General features: G+C 45.4%; 1 protein-coding gene across 1 annotated transcript in view; it reads right to left on the bottom strand.

Annotated features, from left to right (window-relative positions):
• CD109 (CD109 molecule) overlaps positions 1–24308 on the bottom strand; it is a 538537-nt gene that overhangs the window by 288239 nt on the left and 225990 nt on the right. The window contains exon 15 of the mRNA XM_030199046.1: positions 19571–19723. Within this exon, the coding sequence (XP_030054906.1) occupies positions 19571–19723 (153 nt within the window). The remainder of the gene's footprint in view (positions 1–19570; positions 19724–24308) is intronic.

Raw genomic sequence — 24308 nt, 5'->3', positions numbered from 1 at the left:
TTATTAAGAGGAAGAAGAGGGGTACATGCCAGAAAGCTCAAATAAGGTCCAGCTGGAGAGAGTATCTCTTTATCAAGAACAATGAGCACCCAATGGGACTAAACGTTCATCAATGAGTACTGAACTAACAGCATTGCAGGCAAAGATCTGGCCTTCTGTTTTCCTCATAAAGACAGCTAAGCAAGTAATTAAATAAGCCACATTCTTCTCCAGTGCTCCAGTGATACTCCAAGGGGCTCCCAAGGGGCAAAGCATGCCCCTACAGTCTCCTACCTGCTGTTGTATACTACAATAGCTTGGGCCTTCCACTTCAATCCTGCTCTCACTGTAATGGCTCAGAGTTCTTAAAGGTACTACTAGGTCCTCTAGAAGATGGATGTGTCTGATGATCCTTGATCTTCCAGTACATCTCTAGGAACTGAATCCTGTTGGTGGCCACTTCAATCCTGCTCTCACCATAATGGTGCAAGCCTCTTATAGGCCCTGTAAGGTCCTTAAAATGGGCAAGCATCTTCAGTGGTACCTGGTCATTGATCTCCAAACACATCTTTGGGAACTAGGTCCCTGCAGGTGGCAATTCAATACTACTCTCACTGCAATGGTGCTGACCTCATATAGGCCCTGAATGATCTTCTAAATGACACCATGAACAGGTGTCTCCAGCAGTGCATAGTCCTCAATCTCTCAGTATACCTCTAGGAACCAGATCACTACCGTTAGCCATTTCAATCCCACTACCACCATAAGGGCACTGCACTCTTATAGGCATTGCAAGGGTCTCTAGATGATGGATGTGTCTGATGGCCCTTGATCTCTCAGTACATCTCCAGGAACTGGATCTCTATCAGTAGCCATTTCAGTCCCCACAATTTTGCTTGCTAACTAAAATGTATGCATTAGAGGAACATTTTCCAGGTCAAGGATTTTTTTTCAACACTAGAACACATGGAAGAAAGAAACCCTTTTATAATACCTGATGGTGCAAAGAAAAGCTACGAGAATGGTATGGGATTTGCGTTACAAGACGTATGAGGAGAGACTTGCTGACCTGAACATGTATACCCTGGAGGAAAGGAGAAACAGGGGTGATATGATACAAACATTCAAATATTTGAAAGGTATTAATCCGGAAACGAACCTTTTCCGGAGATGGGAAGGCGGTAGAACTAAAGGACATGAAATGAGATTGAAGGGGGGCAGACTCAAGAAAAATGTCATGAAGTATTTTTTCACGGAGAGAGTGGATGCTTGGAATGCCCTCCCGCGGGAGGTGGTGGAGATGAAAACGGTAACAGAATTCAAACATGCGTGGGATAAACATAAAGGAATCCTGTTCAGAAGGAATGGATCCTCAGGAGCTTAGCCGAGATTGGATGGCAGAGCCGGTGGTGGGAGGCGGGGCTGGTGGTTGGGTGGTGGGGCTAGTGCTGGGCAGACTTCTACGGTCTGTGCCCTGAAAAAGACAGATACAAATCAAAGTAAGGTATACACAAAAAGTAGCACATATGAGTTTATCTTGTTGGGCAGACTGGATGGACCGTGCAGGTCTTTTTCTGCCGTCATCTACTATGTTACTATAGTTACCTTAAAGGACTCTATGGGAAATGAGAAGCATTGAATAGAATTTAAGCCAAGCACCAAAATACAATAAGTTAACACGTTCACATTTCAGAGAAATTTGGGAATCGGGCAAAAATTAATTCCTGAAAAAAATTAAAATATGGCGAAGCTAAACATCACTGTGTATTTCCATACAGTTTTGAAAAACTCCAAGACTTTCACAGATCTAAGAAAGGTGACAAGACCTTTTTCAGATATATTGGGGAAAAGAAAAAAAAGATAGAAATGGCGCTGTAAGACTGAAAGATGCTGAGAATGGAGTTATAAGACTAAAAGATGCTGAGAATAGGTATGTGGAGAGTGATAAGGATAAAGTGAATGTGCTAAACAAATATTTTTCTTCGGTGTTCACAAAAGAAAATCCTGGAGGACTACGGTCGGCTGCCGAGGGAATATCTCCGAAGCAAGTAGTTTGCTGATCAGAGCACCAAGCTCCTGAAAAAAAAAAAAGAAAAGAGGCGCCTGGAGCGCCACAAGCACTAACCGTTACTGAAGGATAGTTTTCACTGCTGTGGGTATTATTTTTATGTACTAGCTACCTTTCTTCTAACTGATCATTCAATGATGCATACAAACCCCCAGCAAGGTAAAAGTAAAACAAAAAACAGCCAGCCAGCCCCATGCAGCACAAACACAAGCACCTCAGAGCCCAAACACACACATATGCACACGCAAACACCCCCAAGCCAGATATAACACCCAAAAATGGCCAACCTAAGGGCATGGATTTTCTATTATACAATAACAATGTGGACAATGGGGATACCAGCAGTATCTTCAACTGAATGGAAAAAAAGTACCAGTACGCATCACAGGAAGAAGACGACAACCACTCCAACAATTGGAAGAGCCCAATCACCACCTAAACAACGCAGAGGACAAGCAAACAACCAGCAACATGAAACCAAACATGACCACCACCCAACTGAACAACAACAGCAAAACAGGCAGACCACACAGACAGCTACAAACTGTTAAAAAAAAGCCCAACATTACACATTACTACTACTATTTAGCATTTCTACAGCACTACAAGGCGTACGCAGCGCTGCACAAACATAGAAGAAAGACAGTCCCTGCTCAAAGAGCTTACAATCTAATAGACAATAAAGTAAGCAAATCAAATCAATTAATATGTACAGGAAGGAGGAGAGGAGGGTAGGTGGAGGCGAGTGGTTACAAGTCAAAAGCAATGTTAAAGAGGTGGGCTTTCAGTCTAGATTTAAAGGTGGCCAAGGATGGGGCAAGACATAGGGGCTCAGGAAGTTTATTCTAGGCGTAGGGTGCAGTGAAATAGAAGGCACAAAGTCTGGAGTTGGTAGTAGTGGAGAAGGGAACAGATAAGAAGGATTTATCCATGAAGCGGAGTGCACGGGAAGGGGTGTAGGGAAGGACGAGTGTGGAGAGATACTGGGGAGCAGCAGAGTGAGTACATTTATGGGTTAATAGAAGAAGTTTGAACAGGATGCGAAAACGGATAGGGAGCCAGTGAAGCGACTTGAGGAGAGGGGTAGTATGAGTAAAGCGACCCTGGCGGAAGACGAGACGGGCAGCAGAGTTTTGAACCAATTGGAGAGGGGAGAGGTCACTAAGTGGGAGGCCAGCAAGAAGCAGATTGCAGTAGTCTAAACGAGAGGTGACAAGGGTGTGGATGAGGGTTTTCGTAGAGTGCTCGGAAAGAAAGGGGCGGATTTTACGCATGTTGTAAAGAAAGAAACGACAGGTCTTGGCAATTTGCTGGATATGAGCAGAGAAGGAGAGAGAAGAGTCAAAGATGACCCCAAGGTTTTGAGCTGAGGAGACTGGGAGAATGAGAGAGCCATCAAAAGAAATAGAAAACGGGGGGAGTGGGGAGGTGGGTTTGGGGGGAAAAAATGAGAAGCTCGGTTTTGGTCATGTTTAATTTCAGGTGGCATTGAGACATCCAGACAGCAATGGCAGACAAGCATGCTGAAACTTTGGTTTGGATGCAAGGTGAGATATCAGGGGTAGAAAGGTAGATTTGGGAGTCATCAGCATAGAGATGGTAGGAAAAGCCATGGGATGAGATTAATGAACCAAGCGAAGAAGTGTAGATAGAAAAGAGTAGAGGAACAAGAACAGAAACCTGAGGTACGCCAACAGGCAGAGGGATAGAAGTAGAAGAGGATCCACCAGAGTGAACGCTGAAGGTGCGGAGGGAGAGGTAGGAAGAGAACCAGGAAAGGACAGAGCCCTGGAATCCAAGTGAGGACAGGATATCGAGGAGTATGCTGTGATCGACAGTGTCAAAAGCAGCGGAAAGATCAAGAAGAATGAGGATGGAATAGAGACCTCTGGAATTAGCCAGTAATAGGTCATTAGAGACCTTAGTAAGCGTAGTTTCGGTTGAGTGGAGAGGGCGAAAACCAGATTGTAGTGGGTCAGGAATAGCTTGTGAGGAAAGAAAATCAAGGCAGCGGTGGTGAACAGCATGCTCAAGTAATTTGGAGAGAAAAGGGAGGAGGGAGATGGGTCGGTAATTAGAGGGACAAGTAGGGTCGAGTGAAGGCTTCTTAAGGAGAGGTGTGACCACAGCATGTTTAAAGGTAGTAGGGACAGATGCAGTGGAAAGTGAGAGGTTGAAAATGTGACAGATAAAAGGAATAAGAGCAGGTGAGATGGCATTAAGAAGGTGGGTGGGAATGGGATCAGAGGAACAGGTGGTACATTTTGAGGAAGAAAGGAGAAGTGTAGTTTCCTCTATAGTAACGTCAGGAAAGGAGGGAAAGGAATGAGGGGAAGGAGAGAGAGGGGAACGGACTAGTGGAGGGAGAGGTGGTGAAGTAGAGAATTCAAGATTCATCTTTTGAACCTTGTCGTGAAAGAATTCAGCAAGGGTCTGAGGAGATAATGAAGGGGGAGTTGGGGGAGGGGGCACCTTGAGGAGAGAGTTCAATGTGGTGAAGAGAAGTCGAGGGTTAGAGCCAAGAGAGTTGGTCAGTTGGATATAATAATCCTGTTTGGCGCGTAAAAGAGCAGATTGGAAGGCGGTCAGCATGAACTTAAACTGTAAGAAATCAGCAAGGGCCCGAGATTTCCGCCAGGCGTTCGGCGGAGCGGGTACAGGAACGTAGGTAGCGGATATTAGAAGTCAGCCAAGGTTGGGGTTTTGTACGCCTTATAGGGCGGGGTCATCAAAGGTGTAAGAGTGTCTAAGGCAGAGGATATTGTTGTAAGAAGAAACAGCCTCATTGACAGACGTGGATGGTGCCACAGTAGAGAGGAGGTTTGAAACATGGGAGGATAAAGATGAAGGGTCAATATCATGAAGATTCCTAGATAAATTAGATAAGATAGGACGGGACTGGGAGGGAGGAGATTTAAGTGTGAAAGTTATAAGATGGTGATCAGAGAAGGGAAGATCAGAGGCAAGGAAACTAGAGGATGAACAGTTGGAGGAGAAGATGAGATCAAGACAGTGACCATTTTGATGAGTGGGGGAGGTGGAGCATAGTTGGAGATTAAAGGAGGATGTTAAAGCGAGTAACTTGGAAATATAAGAGTTGGAAGGATCATTAGTAGGAATATTAAAGTCACCAAGGATGAGAGAGGGGGAGGAAGGATCATGGAAGAAGGCAAGCCAGGCATCAAAGTCACTGAGAAAGGATGAAAGGGACTTATCAGGGGAACGATAAATGACCGCTATTCGAAGAGGCAGAGGAGAGAAAAGGCAGATAGAGTGGACTTCAAAGGAGGAAAAACAGTGAGATTGAGGTGGAAGAAGGGGTTGAAATCTGGAGGAGGGAGAGAGAAGTAATCCAACACCGCCCCCACGACCAGCAGGGCGAGGAGTATGTGAAAAAAGATAACCGCCATGGCAGAGGGCTGCGACTGAAGCAGAGTCATCAGGGCAGAGCCAGGTTTCTGTTATGGCGAGCAGATGGAGGTGACGCGAGATAAAGAGGTCATGGATATAGGGGAGTTTATTACAGATAGAGCGGGCATTCCATAGGGCGCAAGAGAAGGGCAGAGATGAGGAGGGAAGTAGAGGAATAGAGATGAGGTTAGAGAGGTCGCGGTGAGATCTGTAGAGTTGGGATAATAGTTGGTGAGGAGGGCCAGGATTGGGATTGATGTCACAGGCTGAGAGTAAGAGAAGGAGTAAAAGAGAGCAGAGGAGAGTAGGAGAGGTGTGGCCACGAAGGTGTTGAAGGCGAGAGGTATTTAGGTGGAATGGGGAAGGCAAAATGGAGGGAAGAAAGAGACGGAGATTAAAAGCCAAGAGGGAGGAAGAGGGTAGGAGAGAAGGTGAGGTGATGAAGTCGATGGATGGGCAGTGAGTTCCTGTAGCGGAGACAGGTAGGGGCTGAGGGAAAAGATTAGGAAGAGACAGGGCTAGGAAGAGAATGTGAATAGGGGCCATAAATGACTGAGGTACGTTAGCAACTAGGAAGAAGATTAGATGTAAAGAGAAAAATGCCCGGCACGCGGCACCTAGAGCGGAGGCCCTGAGTGGATCGGAGTGGACCTGGGTGTCACCCAGGAGAAGGCTGTAAGGATATGCAGATGAGCTGCAAGTCCTCCACAGCACCTGAAAGGCAGCCGGTGGTAGCTGGGCACCTCTCAGCTGAGGATAGGCTAACCAGGGGTTAGGCCGAAGCCAGCATTCCTCCCCCTGAGGGTCGCCTGATCCTAGCCAAAAAGCACCTGGAAACTCTGTGCACTTGGAGCGAGGGCCCTGGGAAGATCGGGATGGACCTGGAGTCACCCCGGATACAGCTGTGAAGAAATGCAGAACGGCTGCAAGTCCTCCACAGCACCTGGTGGGAGCGCTAGGCACCTAGAGCGGAGGCCCTGAGTGGATCGGAGTGGACCTGGGTGTCACCCCGGAGAAGGCTGTAAGGATATGTAGATGAGCTGCAAGTCCTCCACAGCACCTGAAAGGCAGCCGGTGGTAGCTGGGCACCTCTCAGCTGAGGAAAGGCTTACCAGGGGTTAGGCCGAAGCCAGCATTCCTCCCCCTGAGGGTCGCCTCAGGGGGAGGAATGCTGTATGTTCCGATACAAATAGGTTACATAAACGTGAGATTGGCAGTAAATAACACAACATGAGATAACACTACTAAGAGACTGGATGGAACAACTCGGACTACTGCTCATAACTGAAACACGGCTGCACCTCGAAGATGACCTTGCACTACCAGACCTATGCCCACCAAAATATAAAATAATATATAATCAACAGAACCAAAAGGAGGGGAGGAGGCGATGCATAATATACAAATCCTCCTTCACAGCATAACCTGTCGCTAAACACACATCCTCAACAATCGAAATCCTGGCATTAACAATCACCAACAAAACACTAACTGACCAACTATGCATCACATTATTCTACCACCCTCCAGGAAGCCAGACAAATGCCCAAGATGATTTCATGTACTTCATATCAAACATCTGCACCAATCACCCAAATGTCCTATTAATAGGTGACAAACCTACATCTAGAAAAACAAAACGACGCAAACACCAGAACACTAATGAACTTCATAAACCAATGGTTCTAGCCCATGTTGATTATTGTAACAGCACCTTCATTGGATGTAAGGTCCAAATTATGAAGAAACTTCAGACTGCCCAGAACACTGCGGCTAGACTTATATTTGGGAAGTCTAGATTTGAGAGTGCAACACCCCTCCGCATGAATCTTCATTGGAATATATTGCACTAAATGAAAAATTGGATATAATAGGCATTACTGAGACCTGGTTGAAGGAGGATAACCAGTGGGACACTGTCATGCTGGGGTACAAAGTATATCATAGTGATAGGGTGGACTGGACTGGTGGAGGGGTAGCATTGTATATTAATGAGAGCCTTGACTCAGATAGATTACAAATTCAGCAGGACACAAATCACACCTTTGAATCATTGTGGGCTGAAATTCCATGTAGAAAAGGGAAAAGGATAGTGATAGGAGTGTACTACCGTCCGCCTCACCAGGATGAGCAGGAAGACGCAGAAATGATAAAAGGAATCAGAGAAGCAAACAAAATGGGCAATGCGATAATAATGGGTGACTTCAATTACCCAAATATATACTGGGCAAATGTGACATCGGGACAAGCTAGAGAGGTACAATTCCTTGATGAAATCAAAGACAGCTTTATGGAGCAGCTGGTGCAGGAGCCGACAAGAGAAGGAAAAATTCTAGACTTGGTCATTAGTGGAGCGCATGATCTGGTGGGGAACGTTATAATACTGGGGCCACTTGATAACAGTGATCATAATATGATCAGTTTTGATATCAACCTTGAAGTAACTATACATAGGAAGTCAAATACGTTAGCGTTTAACTTTAAAAGAGGAGACTATGATAAAATGAGAAGAACGGTAAAAAAAAAACTTAGAGGGGCAACTGAGAGGGTAAAACCTGTAGAACAGGCGTGGATGCTACTCAAAAATACTATCCTGGAGGCCCAAGCCAAACATATTCCGCGAATTAGAAAAGAAAGACGGAAGTCCAAAAGACAGCCAGCGTGGTTAAAAATGAGGTGGAGGAAGCTATTAGGGCTAAAAGAAACGCCTTCAGAAAATGGAAGAAGGAACCGTCTGAAAATAACAAGAAGCAGCATAAGGAGTGTCAAAGCAAATGCAAGGCGCAGATAAAGAAGGCCAAGAGGGATTACGAAAAAAAGATAGCAGTAGAGGCAAAAAAAACCATAGTAAAAATTTTTTTCGGTATATTAAAAGCAGGAATCCGGCAAAAGAATCGGTTGGGCCGCTGGATGACCAAGGGGTAAAAGGGGCAATCAAGGAAGAAAAGACGAAGCGGAGAGATTAAATGAATTCTTTGCTTTGGTCTTCACCAAAGAAGATTTGGGTGGGATACCGGTGTCGGAAATGGTATTTCAAGCGGACGAGTCGGAGAAACTTACTGAATTCACGGTAAACCTGGAGGACGTAATGGGGCAGTTTGGCAAACTAAAGAGTAGCAAATCACCTGGACCGGATGGTATTCATCCTACAGTACTGATGGAACAGAAAAATGAACTTGCGGAGCTACTTTTAGTGATATGCAATTTATCCTTAAAATCGAGCGTGGAACCGGAAGATTGGAGGGTGGCCAATGTAACGCCGATTTTTAAAAAAGGTTCCAGGGGTGATCCGGGAAATTATAGACCGGTGAGTCTGATGTCGGTGCTGAGCAAAATGGTAGAGGCTCTTATTAAAAACAAAATTACGGAGCACATCCAAGGACATGGATTACTGAGACCACGTCAGCACGGCTTTAATGTGGGGAAATTATGCCTGACCAATTTACTTCAATTCCTTGAAGGAGTAAAAAACATGTGGACAAAGGGGAGCCGGTTTATATTGTGTATCTGGATTTTCAAAAGGCGTTTGACAAGGTGCCTCATGAAAGGCTACAGAGGAAATTGGAGGGTCATGGGATAGGAGGAAATGTCCTATTGTGGATTAAAAACTGGTTGAAGGATATGAAACAGAGAGTGGGGTTAAATGGGCAGTATTCACAATGGAGAAGGGTAGTTAGTGGGGTTCTTCAGGGGTCAGTGCTAGGACCGCTGCTCTTTAATATATTTATAAATGATTTAAAGATGGGAGTAACCAGCGAGGTAATTAAATTTGCTGTTGACACAAAGTTATTCAAAGTCATTAACTCGCGACAGGATTGTGAAAAATTACAGAAGGACCTTATGAGACTGGGAGACTGGGCAGCTAAATGGCAGATGACGTTTAATGTGAGCAAGTGCAAGGTGATGCATGTGGGAAAAAAGAACCTGAATTATAGCTACGTCATGCAAGGTTCCACGTTAGGAGTTACGGACCACGAAAGGGATCTGGGTGTCGCTGTTGATAATACACTGAAACCTTCTGCTCAGTGTGCTGCTGCTGCGGCTAGGAATGCGAATAGAATGTTGGGTATTATTAGGGAAGGTATAGAAAACAGGTGTGAGGATGTTATAATGGCATTGTATCGCTCCATGGTGCGACCACACCTTGAGTATTGTGTTCAATTCTGGTCGCCGCATTTCAAGAAAGATATAGTGGAATTGGAAAAGGTGCAGCGAAGGATGACAAAAATGATAGCAGGGATGAGATGACTTCCCTATGAAGAAAGACTAAGGAGGCTAGGGCTTTTCAGCTTGGAGAAGAGACAGCTGAGGGGAGACATGATAGAGGTATATAAAATAATGAGTGGAGTGGACCAGGTGGATGTGAAGCATCTGTTCACGATTTCCAAAAATACTAGGACAAGGGGGCATGCGATGAAACTACAGTGTGGTACATTTAAAACAAATGAGAGAAAATTTTTCTTCACCCAACGCGTACTTGGACTCTGGAATTCGTTGCCGGAGAACGTGGTAAAGGCGGTTAGCTTGGCAGAGTTAAAAAGGGGTTGGACGGTTTCCTGAAGGACAAGTCCATAGACAGCTACTAAATGGACTTGGGAAAAATCCACAATTTCGGGAATAACATGTATAGTATGTTTGTACGTTTGGGAAGCTTGTCGGGTGCCCTTGGCCTGGATTGGCCGCTGTCGGGGACAGGATGCTGGGCTCGATGGGCCTTTGGTCTTTTCCCAGTATTGCATTACTTATGTACTTGTGGTTAAAAGGTGAAGTAAAAGAGGCCAATATAGCCAAAAGATTGTCCTTCAAAGAATAGGAAAAGTACCCAAATGAAGAAAATAAGAAGCAACATAAGCACTGACAAGTCAGACGTGAAGCATTAATAAAGAAAGCTAAAAGGGAATATTTAAAGAAACTTGACACAGAGGCTAAAACTCAAACAATTTTTCAGGTACATCGGAAGCAGAAAGCCTGTGAGGGAATCCGAGGGACCATTAGATCACAAAAGAGCAAAAGGGGTGCTCAGGCAGGACAATGAATTCCTTGCTTCTGTCTTTACGGAAGAAGATGTAAGATATGCCTGTACTGGAAATAGTTTTCAAGGATGATGATGCGGAAGAACTGAACGAAATCTCTGTGAACCTGGAAGATGTACCGAGCCAAACTGACAAATTAAAAAGTAGTAAATCATCTGGACTGGATGGAATACATCCAAGGGTACTCAAAGAACTCAAGCATGAAGTTGCTGATCTGCTGTTAGTAATATGTAACCCGTCGTTAGAATCGTCCACAGTACCTGAAAATTGGAGGGTGGCCAATATGACGCCACTTTTTAAAAAGGGTTCTAGGGGTGATCCCAGAAATTTTAAACCACTATGAGGGGCATAATCGAAAGGGGCCGCCCATCTCTTAGGACGTCCATCTCCGGGAACGTCTACGAGAAGGGGTGGTCCGAACCGTATTTTCGAAAAAGATGGGCATCCATCTTTTGTTTCGAAAATACGGACTAAATCCCATGGATTTGGTCGTTTCTGAGATGGGCGTGTTGTTTTTTTAGCGATAATGGAAACTAAACACTACCAGCTCGGAAACTTCCTAATCCAAGCCAACTGGTTGTGGGAGGGACAACTGTACAACAGTACCATAGCCAGGGCCGGTCTTAGGCAGAGGCGACCGAGGCGGCCGCATAGGGCCCCGCGCCTAAGGGGGCCCCGCGCGGCCCGCCTCAAGTCTGCCTCGCCTGCCCTCCATGTCCAGCGACGCGACTCTCCAGTCCTCGTTCCCCTGCTCCCCCTCCCTCCAGCCGTCTGAGCCCCTCCAGCCGTCTGAGCCCCCCTTGCCCGACCCGCCAAACGACCCTCGTCTACCACCCGACCCGCCGGCACCTCACCTGACCCAGCATTTTAAAAAAAGCTCCAAGCGGCAGCCGGCAGTGCCTCCTCGCGTCTGTGAAAGAAGAAAAGTCGCTTCGTCCATTGGCCGGCCTTCCCTCATGTCCCGCCCTTGCGGAAGTTACATCAGAGGGCGGGACATGAGGGAAGGCCGGCCAATGGACGAAGCGACTTTTCTTCTTTCACAGACGCGAGGAGGCACTGCCGGCTGCCGCTTGGAGCTTTTTTAAAAATGCTGGGTCAGGTGAGGTGCCAGCGGGTCGGGTGGTAGACGAGGGTCGTTTGGCGGGTCGGGGAGGGGGGCTCAGGTGGCTGGAGGGAGGGGGAGCAGGGGAACGAGAAGAGTCGCGTCGCTGGACATGGGTGGAGGGCAGGGGGCACAGGAGGGTCGCTGGACATGGGAGGATAGCAGGGGAGGGGGTCTGGAAATAGGTGGAGGGCAGGGGGCACAGAAGGATCGCTGGACATGGGGGGATAGCAGGGGAGGGGGGTTTCTGGAAATAGGTGGATGGCAGGGGAGGGCAGGGGGCACAGGAGGGTCGCTGGACATGGGTGGATGGCAGGGGAGGGGGTTTCTGGACATAGGTTGAGGGCAGGGGGCACAGGAGGGTCGCTGGATATGGGTGGATGGCAGGAGAGGGGGCTTCTGGACATAAGTGGAGGGCAGGGGGCACAGGAGGGTCACTGGACATGGGTGGATGGCAGGGGAGGGGGTTTCTGGACATAGGTTGAGGGCAGGGGGCACAGGAGGGTCGCTGGATATGGGTGGATGGCAGGAGAGGGGCTTCTGGACATAAGTGGAGGGCAGGGGGCACAGGAGGGTCACTGGACATGGGTGGATGGCAGGGGAGGGGGTTTCTGGACATAGGTTGAGGGCAGGGGCACAGGAGGGTCGCTGGACATGGGTGGATGGGCAGGGGAGGGGGGCTTCTGGACATAGGTGGATGGCAGGGTAGGGGGTTTCTGGACATGGGTAGATGGCATGGGAGGGGGGTTTCTGGACATAGGTGGATGGCAGGGGAGGGCAGAGGGGACAGGGGGGTTTGCTGGACATAGATGGATGGCAGGGGGGACAGGAGGGTCGCTGGACATGGGTGGATGGAGGAGAGAGAAGAAATGCTGGACATGGATGGAGGCGAGGGAAGAGTGAGGAAGGAGATGAGGTGAGGGAAAAGGGAGAAAAAGTGCACATGGATATAGAAAATAGGCAAAAGCTGGATCCACGTTATGCCTCCTCCAGTCAATTCCACGGAGGAGGACCCAGCTTTTACTTACGGATGTAGGGCAAGAAATTAAGAAGAAAGGCGGAAAGTAAAGAAATAAATGGAAAGGAAGCCCTGGAAACGGAGTTAAGAGGACAGATAGCAGCACTATCGGATACTGAGCCAGCATGATCAGAAAAACAAAGTCACCAGACAACAAAGGTAGAAAAAACTATTTTATTCAGGATTTATTAATTGGAATATGTCAGTTTTTGGAAATGTGCATCTGTGATATTTTTCATGTACGTTTCAATTTTTGTAGTATTGCTGCATGCTGAGTCTGACTTCTTGAGGTAACTTTCCATTTCAGTATTTTGCCTTCATGTATTTTTCAGGTGTGATCAAGGAAGGTGCAGTATTCTGCTAGCGTATAGTTTGAATCCCTTTTTGTTTGTTTTTTTTCACTAGGTTGTGCACTGGTGTTTTAGAGCCAGGTGTAATTACAGTTGCCTTTCCACGCCACGCATAAGGTTGTAGCTCGTTCTGTCCTTGGAATTAGTGCTGTTTATGGTTTGTTAAGGTTATGAGTGTATTTTTGCACAAGTTTGTGTATAGTGTTTTGCAGTGGAGAGATTGTGTGTTGGCCTTACTAAGGTGGCACCAAACACCAGAAAGGGTGTAGAGCCTAAATCATGACACACTACCTCTAAAAGGGTGTTTTGTGGCTCTGCATGAGAATTGTGGTATTATGATCCCTTGCTAGCTTCATATTGTTGACGGTCTGCATTTTCCGTATGGCTGGTATATTGGTGTATAAGGTATTAATTGTGACAATTTGTTTTTACTTATTTTTTTTCTGTGTGTTGTCAGACAGTTATGGATGACAGACAGAGTCGGAGTCTTCTTGAGTCAGAGAGCTGTGGTATATATTTTAAAACAATTTTAATACCTTGGTGGTCTATATGATTTCATATTGTACATTATATTTCACACATCACTTTATTTTATTGTATATCTTTTCATTTCATTTTTATTTTATTGCATATATGGATTACAGAGTAATAGGGGAATTTGAAAGTACTGAATCTTTTCTTAATATTTTTCCTTTATTCTCCTTTGTTATGAGAATTGGAACTGCTAATTGTAGTGGACTTGAACTGAATAATTTCTGGGGAGGGGAGGTTTCATGATAGCATTGTGCTTATTATTTCAATCAGTTTTTTTGTACAAGTTTAGCTTCATTTGTCTATTTGAAATTTCATAAATAAAAAATGTTCTGAAAATGGAATAGTCTTATCAATGGGGTGGATGTAGGGGCGGGGCTACAGTGGGGCGGGACTACGGTGGGGCGGGGCTAGGATGGGGCCCCACCAAATTGGTCTGCATAGGGCCCCGCACTTGCTAAGACCGGCCCTGACCATAGCTCTTAGGGGTGAAGGGGGCAACTACATGTGGGTTTTAGAGGCCTCCCATTTAGCACCACAAGTGTTACAGGGAGGGGGGGATGGGCCTGGGTCTGCCTGCCTGAAGTGCACTGCAGTACCCACTAAAAGTGCTCCAGGGACAGGACTTGTTGCTGCTGTATAACCTTGGCACATCAGTTCACACCTGAAGGCTAATCTCTCTGAAAAAGTCGTTTATTTCAATAAGCACGCTTACTCACAGTTAACTGCGATCAGAGGTTGTGCCCCACTGGCAACGAGTCTCCCTGGTACTGAAATTAGCAGTTGGTCAGAGCTGGCAGAATGCTGTACAATGCCCTCTTTCAGTAACGTGGGTAACACATGAAAGGGATCTAAAACTGTCTTACAAAAATAGCCACTACCTCACGGACTACCGGAAACACAACAGGGCACACTCTGACCCAGTAAGCAGGGGGAAAAGCACCATGGGAGTAGAGCCTACCAACTACCAACATCGTGAGCATTTAACACAAGTTAGTGGAATCACGGAGCCCACTACCCTACACCCACCACAATGCATTGCTGACGTGACTCTGCAGTGCGCATAACAGAAAAGGTGCCACACTCACTCGAGAGCCACATCAGAACCAGGGAAAGGCTGTCAGAGGATAGAACACATTCTGCTGTCATGGAGGTGGGTACGGCATTTGAGGCTGGCATAGAGGCTGGGAAAAAAAGTTTTTTAAGTGGGGTTTTTTTTGGTGGGAGGGGGTTAGTGACCACTGGGGGAGTCAGGGGTGGTCATCCCCGATTCCCTCTGGTGGTCATCTGGTCATTTAGGGCACTTTTTTGGACTTGTTTGTGAAAAAAAACGGGTCCAAAAAAGTGACACAAATTCGCGCTAAAAAAGCCTCTCTTTTTTCGATTATTGGCCGAGGACAGCCATCTCTGCTCGGCCGATAACCATGCCCTAGTCCCGCCTTCACCACGCCTCCGACACCCCCCGTCAACTTTGCCTGTTTCCGCGACAGATTGCAGTTGAACACGCCCAAAAAGCGGCTTTCGATTATACTGATTTGGGCGTTTTTGTGAGACAAACGCCCATCTCCCGATTTGGTTCGAAATATGGGCGTCTTTCTCTTTCGAAAATAAGCTGGTATGCGGTGCCAGGCAAAATAGTGGAAACCATTATAAAGAATAAATTACAGAACACATAGAGGGGCATAATCGAACGCAAACGCCTATCTCCATGGGCGTTTATCTCCGAGAACGGGTCCGTGAAGGGGCGGGCCGAACCGTATTTTCGAAAAAATGGACGTTTTTGAGCTGGGCGTTTGGTTTTTTTTAGCGATAATGGAAACTAAAAACGCCCAGCTCAAAAACGTCCTAATCCGAGGCATTTGGTCTTGGGAGGGGCCAGGATTGATAGTACACTGCCCCCCCTGATATGCCAGGACACCGACTGGGCACCCTAGGTCAGTGCGGTGGACTTCAGAAAAAGCTCCCACATGCATAGCCTCCTTTATAACGGTTGCTGAGCTCCCAACCCCCTCCCCCAAAACCCACTACCCACAAATGTACAACACTACCATAGCTCTTATAGGTGAAGGGGGCACCTACATGTGGGTACAGTGGGTTTTGGAGGCCTCCCATTTACCAGCACAAGTGTTACAGGTGGGGGCGGGGATGGGCCTGGGGCCACCTGCCTGAAGTGCACTGCGGTACCCACTAAAAGTGCTCCAGGGACCTGCATACACGCAGGCCTCTAGGACTTGTTGCTGCTGTATAACATTGGCACACCAGTTGACACCTGAAGACTAATCTCTCCGAAAACATTCTTTATTGGAATAAGCACGTTTGCTCACAGTTAACTGCAGAGGTTGTGCCCCACTGACAACGAGTCTCCCTGGTACTGAGATTAGCAGTAGGTCCGAGCTGGCAGAATGCTGTACAATGCATTCAAGGTAAGAACTAAGTTGTCTAACATGGCTAACACAGGAAAGGGAACTAAAACTGGCTTACAAAAATGGCCACTACCGCATGGACTACAACAGGAAACACAACAGGGCACACTCTGACCCAGTAGGCAGGGGGAAAAGCACCATGGGAGAACAGCCTACCAACTACCAAACATCGTGAGACTGTAACACAAGCTAATGAAATCACGGAGCCCAATACCCTACACCCACCACAATGCAATGCTGATGTGACCCTGTAGTGCACCCGAGAGCCACATCTGACCCAAGGAAAGGCTGTGACAGGATCGAACACATTCTGCTGTCATGGAGGTGGGTATGGCATTTGAGGCTGGCATACAGGCTGGGAGAAAAGTTTTTAAAGTGGGGGTTTTTTGGTGGGAGGGGGTTAGTGACCACTGGGGGAGTCCGGGGAGGTCATCCCCGATTCCCTCCAGTGGTCATCTGGGCAGTTGGGGCACTTTTTTGGGACTTGTGCGTGAAAAAAAAGAGTCCAAAAAAAGTGACCCAAAATCGCGGTAAAAACGCCTTTTTTTTTGATTATCAGCTACAGACGCCCATCTCTCCTCGGCTGATAACCACGCCCCAGTCCCGCCTGCGACACGCCCCCATCAACTTTATTCGTTTCCGCGACGGAGTTCAGTTGGAAACGCCCAAAATCGGCTTTTGATTATACCGATTTGGGCGCCTTAGCGAGAAAAACACCCATCTCCCAATTTGGGTCGAAATATAGGCGTTTCTCTTTCGATTATAAGCTGGATAGTCAAACACGGTTTAATGGAACAGAGTCACCATGGTTTCAGGCGAGGGAAGTCTTGCTTCACCAATTTGCTTCATTTCTTTGAAGACGTGAATAAATATGTGGATAAAGGTGAGCCGGTTGATGTAGTGTATCTAGATTTTCAGAAACCTTTTGCTAAAGTTCCTCATGGGAGGCTCCTGAGAAAATTAAAGAGTAGTGGGATACGAGGAAGGTTCTGGCGTGGATTAGAAATTGGTTATTGGACAGAAGACAGAGGTTAGGGTTAAATGGTCATTTCTCTCAATGGAGGAGGGTGAACAGTGGAGTGTCACAGGGATCTATACTGGGACCGGTTATATTTAACATATTTATGAATGATACAAAAATTGGAACAACGAGTGAGAAGATCAAATTTGCAGATGATACAAAACTATTTGAGGTCGTTAAAACACATGCAGACTGTGAAATATTGCAGAAAGACCTTAGGAAATTGGAAGGCTGGGCGTCCAAATGGCAGATGAAATTTAATGTGGACAAATGCAAGGTGAAGCACATTGAAAAGAATAATCCGAATCATAGTTACCTGATGCTAGGGTCCACCTGGGGGGTCAGCACTCAAGAAAAAGATCTGGGTGTCACTGCAGATAATACACTGAAACCTTCTGCTCAGTGTGCGATGGCAGCCAAAAAAGCAAACAGGATGCTAGGAATTATTAGGAAAGGGATAGTGAAAAAGATCGAACATACTATAATGCCTTTGTATCGCTCCATGGTGCATCCGTACCTTGAGTACTGCATTCAGTTCCGGTCGCCTATCTCAAAAAACATATAGCGGAATTAGAAAAGGTTCAAAGAAGAGCAACCAAAATGATAAAGGGGGTGGAACTCCTCTCGTTTGAAAAAAGGCTAATGAGGTTACGGCTCTTCAGCTTGGAAAAGAGATGGATGAGTGGAGATATGATTGAGATCTACAAAATCCTGAGTTGTGTAGAACAAGTAGAAGTAAATTGAGTTTTTACTTGTTCCAAAAGTACAAAGACTAGGGGACATTCGAGGAAGTTATATGAAAATACTTCTAAAACAGGTGGAAATATTTTTTCACTCAACGAATAGTTAAGCTCTTGAACTCTTTGCCAGAAGATGTGGTAACAGTGGTTAGCGTATCTTGGTTTAAAAATGTTTTGGACAAATTCCTGGAAGAAAAGTCCATAATCTGCTATTGAGGCAGACATGGGAAGCAACTGCTTGCCCTGGGATTTGTAGTATGGAGTGTTGCCAGGATTTAGGTTTCTGCCAGGTACTTATGATCTGGCTTGGCAACTGTTTGGAAAACAGGATACTGGGCTAGATGGACCATCGATATGACCCAGTATGGCTACTCTTATGTTAGGTTTCTTATTGATAAAGAATTGAAGAAATGAGATTTTTTTTTTTTTTGAGTGTAATGACAGTAAGCTGTGGCATGTTGTAATTTTTAGACTAGTTATCTAAAAATTTTCCTATTTTTTCTTTATATAAGGTGATTGCTGTTCCTATTAATGTGGACTCTCTATTCTTGTGTTTCTATTAAAGGAATGAAAAATGCAAAAATTGATTAAAAATATAAAAGTTTCTCTAGATTCATATTCATGCTATAGCTGGTTTTCTCTCCATTTACCATTACTGTGCGTTAAATATCCCACATACACATTTCTTCGGGCTTCTTCAAATGAAGGATTTATACATTTCACAACTCTTCTGTCTTCTAATCCAACAGAAGATACGGCCAGCATCATTATGCATTTTTATTTGTTACATTTGTACCCCACATTTTCCCACCTCTTTGTAGGTTCAATGTGGCTTACATAGTGCCGGAGAGCATCAATGTGGCTTACATAGTGCCGGAGAGCAGTTGCAGACTCCGGTGTATACAAAAACAAGGTGAGGTTGTGATAGGGTAATGTTCATGTGGTAGGACCACATAGAGGAATTGTTCAGCGGGAGAGTTCAGTGAAGGCCATTACGAACTTTAGTATTATTGTGTCACACAGATCAGGCATTTACATTGGGGCTGTAGGGTATGCCTTTTTAAACAGGCGGGTCTTGAGTGACTTTCTGAAGTGTAGGTGGTCATATATGGTTTTCAAGTCTTTTGGTAATGCATTCCATAGTTGTGTGCTGATGTAGGAAAGACTAGATGCGTAAGTTGATTTGTATTTGACTCCTTTGCAGCTTGGGTAGTGTAGATTTTGGTACATTTGTGTTGATACGAATGAGTTTCTGGCTGGTAGGTCGATTAGGTCTGTCATGTAATCCGGTGCTTCACCGTATATAATTTTGTGAACCATAGTACAGATTTTGAAGGCAATGCGTTCTTTGATAGGGAGCCAGTGTAGTTTTTCACAAAGGGGTTTTGCACTTTCAAATCGTGATTTTCCGAAGATAAGTCTTGCAGCCGTGTTTTGTGCAGTCTGAAGTTTCTTTAGGATTTGTTCTTTGCATCCTGCATAGATTCCATTGCAGTAGTCAGCATGGCTCAGTATCATCGATTGTTTCAGGTTGCAAAATGTTTCCCTCGGGAAGTATTGTTTCACGCGTTTGAGTGTGATTAAGTGCGTTTGATGTGATTAAGTGCGATTAACCACGCAATAAAAAATTGTAATCGTGTGGTTGATCATAATTAAAATTTTTAATCATTGCTCACCCCTAGAGGAAAGTATTAAAAAGTCTGCTTCCAATATTCGTTTGCCAGATTACTTTATTTGATCCAAAAACCTGGAAAGGGAGAAGATGTGTTAGTTGGTGCAACAAAAATGAAAGAAGTAGGTGGCACCTTATAGACTAACAAATTTATTGATGCATGAGTCTTTCTGAGCACAAAATGCATAAATTACCATCTAAGAATAACCAAAAGTGACTTACGTGATTTGAGGTAAATTCGTGTGAGTTGTCCATTAAAGTAACGCTTTTGTCTATGACTGAAAGGCCAATCAGTGAGTTTGATTCAGCAGCACTGAGGGTAAGTAAAACTTTCTCAGATGGCATGGACTTCTCTTTACTCCAAGATAAGGAAATCTGTAAAACAAAGAAATATAGATGAAAAGTGCACATTGTTTCAGTACTACTAAGCAGGTGACAGTTAAGTGGAAAACTTTATAATAGAAAGAAACTTTATAATAGGCCTCCTAATGCATTAGACCAATTTTACAGGGAATGTATGTGCATAGTTTCCTTCCACAGTTGCCCCATGAAAAAGTACATGCACAGATTTATACCACCTCTCAATCTATTTTACACACTTAAGAACATAAAAAAATAAAATAAGCCATGATGAGTCAGATCATGGCCCATCAAGCCAGCTCCTTGCCACTGAGATTTGATAGTCCAGGTCACAAGTACTTGCCCGAGTCCAAAAAGTTGAATTTTTTCTTATAGGCCATTACGTATTTTAAAAACATTTTGACATGTAAATAGTATATTTATTTATTTATTTGTTGCATTTGTACCCCACCTTATCCCACCTCTTTGCAGGCTCAAAGTGGCTTACAATACATCATGAATAGTGAAAGAATGTTAGTAAATAAACATTTAGGATTATATATACACAGATGCAAAAACAGTTTTCTTAAAACCACCATTTACCTGTGGAGATCCCACCTGCTGATATTTCAAGGGCACATGGTTTGGACATGACTTGGGGAAGACTACAGCCTACATTAATAGTCACAAGAAACCTCAGTTTAGACTAATTCCCTCTTACCCATCCGTGGCCTGATCTTTCATTTACAGGCCCTTAAACCAATTAGGAGGTGAAGGAAATCATAGGCCTATCTTTTCTGCTATTATCAATTGTATAGTCAGTCAGTGAAGGAATGTGGGGGGAGTACGGTAACAAGTATTCAGTGATACTGAAGGCCATGTCATGAGAACAGCCATACTGGGTAAGACCAATGGTTCAACTAACCCAGTATCCTGCTTCCAACAGTGGCCAATCCAGGTGACAAGTACCTGGCAGGCATATAGGAGGGAGTCTGAACAGAAATGAAATGAGATGGTCACGTAGAAGTTATGTAAATAACAGGGATGTGTCTTTTGTAAAATACCTGGCAGATAGTAAAACAGCCTTATCATACGGGTCAATAAAATACTACCTCCTATCCCATGACTCTCCAATTTCCTCTGGAGTCTTTCATAAGGTATGTTGTCAAACGCATTCTGAAAATCCAGATACACGAGGAACCAAGATGGCGGCCTGAAGGGAGGACGGCGAGACAACTCGGCGGTGTTTTGCTTACCTAACTACTGTTTGCCTGGAGAATGCCGAAGAGGAAGGGTAAGCGGGTGCCTGGTCCTGGGGCACTCGCGGGACCCGCTCTGGGAACGCTGGATCGCTTCGTTGTGGTGGGCGGCAGCCAGCTGAGTTCGGGTGTCTTGTTGTCGGGAGGGGCGGAGAGAGGCGAAGCGTCCCTGCTGCCTGAGACGGAGCTCAGCCAGGAGGTGCGGGAACCGCCTCCCATGCCTGCGTCGGTTCGGGCTGTAAGCGGACAGGGTTTCCTGGCTTCCGAAGAGGGGGCGGTTGGCTCTGTGATGGGACCCGCTGCAGCTGGGAGCACGCAAGATTCCCCGGAAGGGGGGAGTTTCAGCTTGCAGGGAGAAACTGCTTTGGTGGGATCGCTTCTGGAGGAGGGAGCTGGTATTGCCTTGGGATCCGAGAGGAGTGCTGCAGTCTTGAGTAAGTCCTCACTGTTGTCTAAGCCTCCTAACTTTACGTTGGAAACGATTTGGGATGCTTTACTAACACTGGAAACTTCATTATCTACTAAAATGTTGTTACTGTCGCAGGCCTCTCAGCTTCCAACTGAGACTGTTACTCAGTTGGGCCTGCAAGTGAAGAAGGTGGGAGACAGAACTGAGGCCCATGACCGGGCCATTCAATCGGTTCAAGAGGTGCAAGCAACCATGATAACGGAAAATAAATGGTTGCATAGGAAGATTGAGGCGCTTGAAAACCGGCAGAGGGTAAATACTCTGCGGTTGATTAATTTTCCTAAGTTACAGCTGACTGCACCGCTACAGACTTTTACAAAATACCTTATTGAAGTGTTAAAAGTGCCTGAACCGGCATGCCCGCCTATCTCGCAGATTTATTATCTGCAGCCCTTTAAGCGAGCGGTCCAGGGTGAGCGGGCTGCTGGTGAGGATATCACTGGGCAGTTTGACACGTTGGACTTTATTCGGGAGTTGGAGGGTGAAGAGGAGCGGCAGGAGCGAGCTACTCTTATAGTGACATTTGTTTCTCAGTTTGATAGAGATAGGATTTTGAAGTTATTCTTTAAGTTTCGGAAAGAAAAGTTTCTGAATGTACAAGTACGGATGTATCCTGATGTGACCAAGGTAACGCAGAGGAGGCGACAAGCTTTTCTTAAGTTGCGCCCTACTGTGTTTCAGTTGGGGGGCCTCTTTTGGCTCAATTATCCCTGTAAATGTGTGGTGAAGATGAACGCTGTAAAGTATGTGTTTTTTGAACCTATGCAGTTGAAAGCATTCCTGGAGTCCCGGGGGGATAGGGGAGCGCCTTCTCTGGAGGCAGGGGCGGAGAATGCATCCCCACCTCAGTTATAAATGCTGCCACTACTCCCTTCAGAGTCATTTTTTGTGTTGGATTATTATGGTTTTAATTTGCCCAAGATGGTGATTGGTTCCTTGGCTCTATTTGTGGACTAATGGGGGAGGCGGGTGAGTGTGTGTGGGTTGTGATTTCCTGTGAAAAGATGTTCTTACAGTTCTCCTAGATTGTACAAGAGGTGTTCTTGTTCTTGTATATGTGAAATGTATAAATAAAGAAATAAAAAAAAAGAAAATCCAGATACACAATATCAACTGGCTTACCTTTATCCACGTTTGTTCACCCCTTCAAAGAAATGTAGTAGATTGGTGAGGCAAGATTTCCCTTCACTAAATCCATGTTGACTTTGTCTCATTAATCTATGCTTTTGAATATGCTCTGTAATTTTGTTCTTAATAATAGTCTCTACCATTTTGCCCAGCACCAACGTCAGACTCATCGGTCTATAATTTCCTGGATCTCCTCTGGAGCCTTTTTTTAAAAATCGGGGTTACATTGGCCACCCTCCAATCTTCCGGTACCACGCTCGATTTTAAGGATAAATTACATATTATTAACAATAGCTCCGCAAACTCATTTTTCAGTTCTATCAGTACTCTGGGATAAATACCATCCAGTCCAGGAGGTTTGCTGCTCTTCAGTTTGAAGAACTGCCCCATTACATCCTCCAGATACACTCCTATCACTATCCTTTTCCCCTTTACACATAGAATTTCAATCCACAGTGATTCCAAGAAGTGTTTTCTTTCCTGCAGAATTTTCAATCTATTAATATACAATGCTACCCCCCTCCACCAATTCGATCCACCCTATCACTACGATATAATTTGTACCCCAATATGACAGTGTCCCACTGGTTATCCTCCTTCCAAATGGTCTCAGAGATGCCTATTATATCTAATTTTTCATTTAGTGCAATATATTCTAACTCTCCCATCTTATTTCTTAGGCTCCTTGCATTCGCATATAGACATTTCAAAGTATGTTTGTTGTTCCTATTTACATGATGCTTAGTACTTGACAGTATTAATTTGCAATCTTTTGTCTGATTTTTATTTTAGGACACCTGATCTACTACGGTCTCTTTTGAAACCTCACTATCAGAATACCCTATCTTCCCTGTTTCGGTGATATCTTTGAAAGATACCTTATCCCGAACCATGCACTTTTGAGCAACTGTCGGCCTTGCCCCCATTTCTAGTTTAAAAGCTGCTCTATCTGCTTTTTAAATGCCGATGCCAGCAGCCTGGTCCCACCCTCGTTAAGGTGGAGCCCATCCTTTCGGAATAGGCTCCCCCTTTTCCAGAATGTTGCCCAGTTCCTAACAAATCTAAAACCCTCCTCCCTGCACCATCGTCTCATTCACGCATTGAGACTCCGTAGCTCTGCCTGTCTCTTGGACCCTGAGCATGGAACAGGTAACATTTCAGAAAATACTACCCTAGAGGATCTGGATTTGAGCTTTCTACCTAAGAGTCTAAATTTGGCTTCCAGAACCTCTCTCCCACATTTTCCTGTCATTGGTACCCACATGTACCAAGACAGCTGGCTCCTCCCCAGCACTATCTAAAATCCTATCTAGGTGATGCGTAAGGTCCTCCACCTTCGCACCAGGAAGGCAAGTCACCAGGCGATCCTCACGTCCACCAGCCACCCAGCTATCTATATGCCTAATGATTGAATCACCAACTACAACAACTGTCCTAACCCTTCCCTCCTGGGCAGCACTTAGAGACATATCCTCGGTGCGAGAGGATAGCACATCCCCTGGTGCTACAGGCTACAGGAGTACTTCCTACTTCACCAGGGTGATGCTCTCCTTCTAGGAGAACTCCCTCCTCCAAGGTAGCACAGGGGCTCCAAACTGGAGGTGGGACTTCTCTACAACATCCCTGTAGGTCTCCTTTATGTACCTCTCTGTCTCCCTCAGCTCTTACTACTTCTGCAAGATGCGGTCAGTTTTGACTTATTAAGCCTGTAAAAGGGGTTGCGGGAGAGGCATTTGAAGTGATTGTTCCTATGGGAGAAACACTA

The sequence above is a fragment of the Microcaecilia unicolor genome, chromosome 3 (genome assembly GCF_901765095.1).
Source record: "Microcaecilia unicolor chromosome 3, aMicUni1.1, whole genome shotgun sequence".
Lineage (NCBI taxonomy): Eukaryota > Metazoa > Chordata > Amphibia > Gymnophiona > Siphonopidae > Microcaecilia > Microcaecilia unicolor.
The sequence above is the reverse complement of the archived record's forward strand: the minus strand, read 5'-3'. Positions and strand labels throughout refer to the sequence as shown.